The sequence below is a fragment of the Loa loa genome, assembly GCF_000183805.2.
Source record: "Loa loa unplaced genomic scaffold supercont3.4, whole genome shotgun sequence".
NCBI lineage: Eukaryota > Metazoa > Nematoda > Chromadorea > Rhabditida > Onchocercidae > Loa > Loa loa.
In genome coordinates, this window is record NW_018108184.1 from 235,662 (window position 1) to 244,469 (window position 8,808).

At 32.3% G+C, this 8,808-nt stretch overlaps 1 protein-coding gene across 1 annotated transcript in view; it reads right to left on the bottom strand.

The window, feature by feature from the left end:
- Nucleotides 1-488: 488 nt before the first annotated feature.
- The window catches only part of LOAG_16456 (hypothetical protein), a gene marked incomplete at both ends in the record, with an annotated part of 10,395 nt that continues 2,075 nt past the window's right edge, over nucleotides 489-8,808 (bottom strand). The window contains 19 exons of the mRNA XM_020449108.1: nucleotides 489-586; nucleotides 891-1,044; nucleotides 1,201-1,328; nucleotides 1,643-1,789; nucleotides 1,949-2,071; nucleotides 2,345-2,482; nucleotides 2,891-3,140; nucleotides 3,738-3,874; nucleotides 4,354-4,495; nucleotides 4,733-4,854; nucleotides 5,088-5,188; nucleotides 5,330-5,474; nucleotides 5,616-5,756; nucleotides 5,997-6,222; nucleotides 7,397-7,596; nucleotides 7,746-7,868; nucleotides 8,019-8,178; nucleotides 8,327-8,482; nucleotides 8,694-8,795. Of these exons, the coding sequence (XP_020307421.1) occupies nucleotides 489-586; nucleotides 891-1,044; nucleotides 1,201-1,328; nucleotides 1,643-1,789; nucleotides 1,949-2,071; nucleotides 2,345-2,482; nucleotides 2,891-3,140; nucleotides 3,738-3,874; nucleotides 4,354-4,495; nucleotides 4,733-4,854; nucleotides 5,088-5,188; nucleotides 5,330-5,474; nucleotides 5,616-5,756; nucleotides 5,997-6,222; nucleotides 7,397-7,596; nucleotides 7,746-7,868; nucleotides 8,019-8,178; nucleotides 8,327-8,482; nucleotides 8,694-8,795 (2,793 nt within the window). The remainder of the gene's footprint in view (nucleotides 587-890; nucleotides 1,045-1,200; nucleotides 1,329-1,642; nucleotides 1,790-1,948; nucleotides 2,072-2,344; nucleotides 2,483-2,890; nucleotides 3,141-3,737; nucleotides 3,875-4,353; nucleotides 4,496-4,732; nucleotides 4,855-5,087; nucleotides 5,189-5,329; nucleotides 5,475-5,615; nucleotides 5,757-5,996; nucleotides 6,223-7,396; nucleotides 7,597-7,745; nucleotides 7,869-8,018; nucleotides 8,179-8,326; nucleotides 8,483-8,693; nucleotides 8,796-8,808) is intronic.

An 8,808-nucleotide genomic window follows, 5' to 3' on the forward strand; every position in this document is an offset into this window, starting at 1 on the left:
GATGAAAACAACAACTAGTATTGAGCAGCAAAATGATTGGGATATGTACTCATAACTTGTGGTGCCTTCCTCCAATTAGCCATACTTACCGGATCTTGGAACATTAACGGCGAGGATAATTTCCTGAATTATATATCAATGATTATTTTGTCTCAAAAGCATAAACTCTTCTTAGATTTATTTTTATATATTCTAATCAGAATGCTTTATCGTGATGCTAAAATGATAACACCAAGCTAGTTATCAGCGGTGTATATTCTCGAAATGTCAACTGACTAAAGTAAATCAATAGATCAATATATCTCAATCATGGATAACTGAAGGAGTAAACCCGTACTATTTCAAAATTTAGGAAAAAGGTTTTAACTTATGGAACAAAATTTTTAAAAAAGAAAGATTAATTTAAACATTTCACTCATTGTAGGATATTTCATACTATTCATTGATCAATATTGCAATTATTATTAGATGATAAAAGTGAAAAATATTCAAATGAACCTTTTCCTTCGGCAGCATACAGCAAGGACAATGACAATGATGATAGCCCATAAAGCGCATAAGGCTACTGGTATCACGATAAAAAGTGCTGAAGTATTGGTTTAATTTCAGACTTTTGTTAAAAATATTCCCTTCTCATCTCATCTAATACTTATGCGCAAATGATCAAATGATATTCCCTTCTCATCTCATCTAATACTTATGCGCAAACGGTCAAATGATATTCCCTTCTCATCTCATCTAATACTTATGCGCAAATGATCAAATGATATTCCCTTGATAAATTAGCTTAACATACTATATACACTTCTTATACGATATCTCTCCATACAGTGATATTTTGAAATTGGAAATTGAATTTGTTTCAAAATATCTCATAATATAGTACTTACTGCTACTACTATCCGTTTCTTCGATTGTATTACCACCGATGTAAAGTTCATTCTCGACATCATTGTAATCTTTAGCAAGTGGTGGAGTAGTTGTTGTATGCATTTTCATGTTCTTTTCCTTCTCATATTTCTGTATCGTTGATTCAGCGCTTACCTGACAAAAGTAGCATTTTAATACATAAAATTCATCATTTATCAAGTAACGTCTACTACACGTTACGTCTCCTACACGTTTAAAAATTTGAAAACTTACGTCTACTACACGTTTAAAGATAAGAAAGATTAAGGGAGATGTTAAAAAATTTTTTACTTCTTCATTTTCCCAATTATGCATAAGGAACGGTGTTTCCTCCATATCATTATCTATTTCAACACTTTTTGGTATTCCCAATGGTACATCCGTAATCGCATTATCTATGATTGGTGTTATTGGTTCTTCTGAAAAATGCCTAACAATATTCCATCGGAATATGAAATTAAATATCAAAAAAAAATGTACATCATCTGACAGTAGCCTTAAAAAAATATAAATCAAATTTTGGATTTAAAAAGTCGAAATAAATGTGAAATTCTCTTTAATAAAAGCAAAAATTAAAAATTTTTCGAAATTCCTCTGAAAATTTTAATTTGGTATTAAATTATTAGCAAATTGCATTGCATTTTACAACAAATTTTATTCACTTCATGCAATTAAAATTACTAAAATAACCTAGAAATAAACAAAAATAAGTAAATTCATTCATGAAACAAACCAACTGGAGCGTTAATTCTAAGACAATTTAAGCCATCACCATGATAACCGTCGTTACAGACACATTCCGGTCCTTCTGGAGATTTTTCATCACAAACGGCATTTACCGAACATTTTTCCTTGTATCGCAAATAACATGCATCAACCTCTGCAACAAAGTTAACTCCTAATATTTACCCTTCTGTTTGGAATCCAAATTTTTTCAACATATTTACCTGCACGGGAAGTTATAAGATTATGCTTTGAGGTCATTTAAATGACATTAAATTTGTAACGACGTAAAGAGTTCAAAAAGGTCATGACATACGTTTGCATGAGAAGCCATCACCCACGAAAAGTTCATTACATTTGCAACGATACGTTCCGATTTCGTTGATACATGTCGCTTTTGATGAACAATTGTGTCTTTCCGTAATACATTCATTCACATCTGTAATTTAAATGAACCTGATAGACTTAATCAATAAATAATTTTATGGTTTGAATCATAGGTAGCATACAATTATATTCCACCCGTAGTTTGGTTATTGCACTTTACAACCGAACATTGAGGTAATAGCTTGGAATGGTTTTCATAATTATGCAGAAAATTGAAATGAATAAAATGAATTGAATCATTCTTTAATCAACTAAATTTTTCAAAAACAATATTTTCTTACCTTAAAAAATCAAGATTTTTTAAGTAATAATTTAATAAAGTAACCTTCGAAGCAACTAATACCCGTCCAACCATCTGCGCATTGAGCATTGGAACAGAAACCGGTTGCAAAATCACATGGAATATCATTACGGCAATGACATTTATTCTCACAACGGAATCCCCACGTACCTGCACCACATTCTAAAATGGATAAAAATCCAACTTAAATCATCTGAAACAACTGATACTTACCCAATCAATTGCGCATTAAACATTGGAACAGATGTCATCAGAGAATATCAAATCATTATTACATTGCATTTTTCAGTACTGGTATAACAACACATCAAACTATTCGATTAATCAAATGGTTCACTACAAATCGATCTTTATCTGATCGATCAATGAGCAATTATAACTTTGATATTTAAAAATAAATTATAATTTAACAAAGCTTCCTAAGCTTAATTACGTAATGAAGCATTGCACGTAATAGAGCTTTCTCTTGCTAATATAGTTATCATAGTTAATCTCTGTATAACAACGTTTAGTGCTTTTTAATATACTGAAATTCATTACAACACTATCAAATCCATTATTAAGAAGAACCTTTCTGACACAACGGTGGATCCAGTGTACCAGCCGGACAGTGTAATGGTAGAACTCCATCAACCCGGAATAACCATTTCCCTCGTTCACCGATATTTGATTGATTAGCCAACATTTCAAAAGGTAACTCGAAGAATTCAACACCTGATGAGAAACCACTCAAACCTTTGTCTGATTCGACCTCTTCGAATAAATACATCGCAAATGTCGCATTATCGCTTCGCGCTATTATTACTTGGAATGAATTTTCCTGCAATTATCCAATTATTTGCTTATTCCTTTTCCTTCTATAAAATAGCTAATAACTAATGTGTGTATGTGTGTATGTGTATGTATGTGCGTGTGTGTGTATGTGTGTGTGTATGTGTGTGCGTAGTGTGTGTGTGTGTGTGTAGATGGTGTGCATCAGTAGTTAAAAAAGGTACAGAAATTTCGCAAAGCAGTAATTTTTCTTAGATTTTATGCATAATAGCATTTAAAATGAAATTATATCAATGTATAAGAATAAAAAATAAAAAATAAAAAATAAAAGAATAAAAAAAACAATGTCTAAGAATAAAAATTAAATATTTCGATAAATTTTCATTAATCATATGGACGTGTAGAAAGGATGACATACATGAAAAGAAATTTTTTAAAATTTAAATTCAAATTATGCTTCAATCCTTTCTTTTCTCTTATGTCTTACAATATATTTGGAAGGATTCAGGTAAGTACCTGATCAGTATCCACTTGTAACATGTGATCATACGAAATGATAAGTAATGAACGTGTGCAAGTACCTGATCAGTATCCACTTGTAACATGTGATCATACGAAATGATAAGTAATGAACGTATGCAAGTACCTGATCAGTATCCACTTGTAACATGTGATCATACGAAATGATAAGTAATGAACGTGCGCGAAAATCTTTTTGATGAAATTTGTTATGTATACTTAAGGATAAACGAGCCAATAATGTATAATCTTTTGGATCAGTATCTGAAATATACTTTTTAGAAAATGCCTGAATTTTATTTTTCTATTATTTAATCTTATTCTAATTCTTTTTTTGACCTTTCATAAGGCATAACTTAATGTTCGATTAAACTAGAGCAAAATTTTCGGGCATTTAAAATGAAAGTTATCTTCTAATTCTAACTGAAATCTCATTTAAACAACTTTTTGGGATGTGTAAGAATGCAAAAGTAACATACTCTCGAGGGTTTTTCCTGTGATCAAAAAATTAGCCTGATCAGAAACCTAGCTAAACTGAACCAAGCATCATTAATTTGTTTTTTTTTTTTCATACAAATTATTTGATACATATGATTAAGTTATCATTATCGATCGAAAGATTTTGATCTGATTTCATCTACTGTACATCACTTTTGTATCTATTACTATTCAATGCTACAGATTTGATCATTTCAGTTCATCTACTCATTTCATTTCATAAAAAAGAAGAGAGATATACTAACCATCAATGACTTTCAGGACAACTTTTGAGTTATCCTGAAAGGTATAGTGCTGATAAAGTGGTAAAAATGCTGGGAAACGAACATTTCCATCAAGTTTTAATGGAAGTGGCTCACCAAAACTTATTCCACCATTTGATGAAATCTAAAATTAATAAACTTAATATTCAAGCTCTATTTTCTCTTCCGTTAACCATTACTAAATTAGTTTCACGAAATTCATTCTTATTTTCATTTCATAATATTTCCAAAATATATTTATTGTAAGATGAGAAAGATATCACTGCATTAGGATCAATCTACTTAAGTGACAGATTGCCAAATATGTTTGAAGATTAAAATAAACTCAATTATATTTAAAGTTAAGAAATGAATTGCTTACGTAAAGAGTACGATAAGTTCGGCCAAAAAGTCGAAGAGGTTCAGTTATAAGGTAATCAGCAACAGCATTAACTCGCGCAGGTACTTCAAGTGTTGGGTTGTCATCCGGGAAGAGGATTGTTTCTATAAAGAATCGTCGTTAAAATATTCATTTTCCCATATTATACTCCAGGAATCATTAAATCTCACTAAAGATGATTCATCACAAATTCCGTCTTGATTATTAGTGGCTTAATTGATAGATAGCTTGAACGGAATCAATTACTTTTTTGACGACATATTACAAGCTTTTTCAACCATAACAGCTAAAATATTTAAGAAATTTAGGGAAGTAATAGTAGTATAGGACAATATACCGTGACATTCCACCCCATTACCAACAAATCCATCTATACAAGCGCATCGGAATGATCCATGTAAATTGGTACATATTGCTGCCTTATCACATGGATCATATCTAGAATATTTTACATTTTTCAATATTTCGGGATATATCAGCAATATACCAAGCTATTATTTTTCAATTATATTAGCTGAAGTTTAATTATCACTCATTCAATCGAAATCTTTTTAAAAGTTTAGAATTGGTTTAGCTTACTTGCATTCATCGATGTCAACACATTGTCCCGTATACTGATCACGTTGAAAGCCATCCGCACATTCACATTCATAACTGCCCACTAAATTCTTGCAAACTCCTTTTTCACCGCAGTAAAAGTCCGATAATTGGCATTCATTCACATCTAAACATTGCCATTTAATTTTCGAAATGAAACATTTCAATCTTTTTTTTTATCTCTTATCACATCAAAACAAACATTTGTTGTTCTATCATCTCCTTCAGATGTCATGTGTGTTTTTAAATATGTAAATATTTTACATACCTACACACCCATGTGGACTGTCCGGACTACCGGCATAACCGGGTGCACATCGGCATTCATAACTGCCATCAGTATTCACACAAATAGAGCTATTCTTACTGCCACCACATACTACAATTCCTTCAGCACATTCATCCAAATCTGAAAAATTCCAAAAAAAAAAAACTCACTAAAATTTAGAAATAATTCAGTAAATATTGTTATAATCGAGAATAAATGCTTTCATTCATTTTCATTTGATGATTACAGTAATCTCCCACAGGAAAAATTGCAGATATGTATGACTAAATTAATGAATATCGAATCATTTGATTATATGAGGTATTCATATTATATTCCAGTAATTTCAATACAATTTTATTTTTAAATTAAAAGACTTACCAATGCATTTTCCATTACGATCAAATATATATCCTATATTGCACTGACAGTTATATGAGCCTGGACTATTTTCACATAGTGCATGAGCACCACAAACACTCGGTTCACCGAAGCATTCATTGATATCCATACAAGATTTCCCATCACCTGTCCAACCGGATTTACATTTACATATTCCTCCGTTACATTCCGCATTCTCGTCACAACGACAATTCGATGAAGTCTTCTGTAATATTCATTTCAGCTTATAGCATTAATTAAATTAGATAATTTGTTCGAAAGTAATTGTTTCACTAAAATCACCATAATATTTTGAGCAATCATTATTCTATCATTTGCTAATCCACCGTATTATTTTTCTGATAAGCTTGTCTTTGACAATATATCAATATCATTTATCTTTTACCATCTTACAGTACTATTTCTTTTTTTTGCTGAGTTCCGATATGACAATCGAGTATTTTGACATAAAATGAATTTCAAACATTTCAAGACATCAGCAATAAAAGAGGTATTTTTTCGATTGATATATCCTTAGCATACCAAATGCAAACCTGACATTTATTTTAAAAAAGTGACATTGTTCAAATTTTGGTTTCAATGATTACAACAATACGATTGCCAAGTAATAACGGGTTACGGCATGATTACGGTGGTAGATTAAGGTGAAGAATCATGGCAGAATTACGATAATGGGCTACGGGAGAATTGGGGCAACGAATTACGATGACGGCATGACAACAGAAATGGAATATGGTAACGAATTATTGCATAATTGCGGTTATGAGTTATGGTAAAATTACTGTAACAAGTTACAGTGCAGTTGCGATAATGGATTACGGCTTGGCTGCAGTAATCAGTAATGGATTGTAGTAACGAGTTATGGTAAGATTATGGTAATGGGTAGCGGCAGAGGTGCGGGTCATGGAAACGGGTTATGGTACATGATTGCAGTGGGTTGCGGCAACGGGAATACGGTAACAGGATTACGGCGACGGGTCATGATGAACATCATCCGGTTAAACATATCTTGACACAAGATGTACGCTTATTTTTCCCGTTATTTTCTTTGGGCACTTCATTTTCTTGATTACTTCCTTTATTTACTTTGTGTTTAAAGTCAGTGAATTACTTAAAAAATCAATCTTACCAGCAAAATCTAACCGGTATCACATAGTGATTGTGCGAATAAAGGTGACACATGAGCTATATCGCAATATCTTACGGTTATTTTTGTTGGGACAATTTAACTTTTATCTTACTTACCAAATCGACAGATAATTTCCATAATTCATCAAAAACTAAGAACAAATGAATTCTGAAGGAGGGAAAAGATAAACCTCGCAACCAGCAGCACCAAGATAAAGTCAACATCAAATATTTGAATAAGCAAAAGTTACCTTAATAGGGTGAGGCGTAAATTGGACAGTTTTAGAGTCATTCAATAAAGTGGTTTGTGTTGACCATTGAGTTGTCGTTGTACTAGGTCGTTTTGTTGTCCGGAAGTTGGGTGCAACTACTGTTGATGCTAGTACGGGTCGTACTGGTACAATATTCACTGCTATCGGTTCACTTTTCCCATTTTTAAGAGGCAGCGTACCTTGAGGAATATTTGCTATTTTTTTTTTTTTTTTTTTGCTAAATACAATCATCTTCCTATGAAACCGACATCTACAATATTAAATTTTCGCAGGCGCAGGTTATCACTGAAGTATGGAATGCATTTGTCGCAATTTCAATTTTGCTTACCTTTGCATGTATTGGTAGTGTTATCATATTCATAACAAATGCACAAGTATGCGCCAGCAGTATTCACACAATCTGGTTGCTCTCGGGGGCAAAGGTCATCTTTCTCTGCACACTCATCTACATCTGTAATTGATTATACATCAAATATCATGTCGCTCGTACCATTCAGCACTTATCGTTCCAGTAAGACAACATAATGATTGTTTATTTTGACAGCACAGTTATCATGTAAACAAAATTTTCGAAAGCCTTGTTGTTCAAAAATAAACTTACCATCCTCACAAATTGGTGCTCCGGTCCAACCGGGATTACATTTCCCACCAGGACATGCTCCTGTTTCAGCATTACATTGTGCGCCACTATCGCAATGACATTGTCTGGTACAATCCAGACCCCATTCCGCTTTCCCACATGTTTCAGCACATTCTTGTCCCTTAAATTGATTTAACAAATCTAATTCTTTTAAACACTCTCTGTTTAATCATTATATCGAGAAATGTTAATAGCTGCAGAAATGATTATAGTTATCAGTAAGATCACATTTTCTCCAATTACACTCTGGAATAAAAAGGAAGGAATACCTTGTATCCAGCTCCACAAAGAAACACCTGATCGGAATCAATCCGGAAAAAGAATTCTCCTGGTATACCAATATCGCTTTTCTCGGCCAATTTTATTGCATCTTGTGTTCCTGAACCGGGTAACGAATAATGGCCATCTAAACCACTGAAACCTGCCTACAATTGAAGAGAATAAACTATCCATCCGTAACGTATAAATTACTGGAAAAGGCTATATTTTGCCGGTTTGTACTGTTGACAGTTTGACAAATAAAATGAGTCAATAAAAAAAAAATAAATTTGAAAAAACGATGAAATAAATTAGACACAAAATTTAGAATTAATTCTCGATTCATCTAAAAATATCTGCTATGTAACAAACATTTACCACGGCATTTTTATTTGTATTCAGTTTACTATAAACAATATGCGCAAATGTCCCACTGTTACTCATAATCAGTGCCACTTGAAATGAATTACCTTCCGAATTCTGTAACAAAATT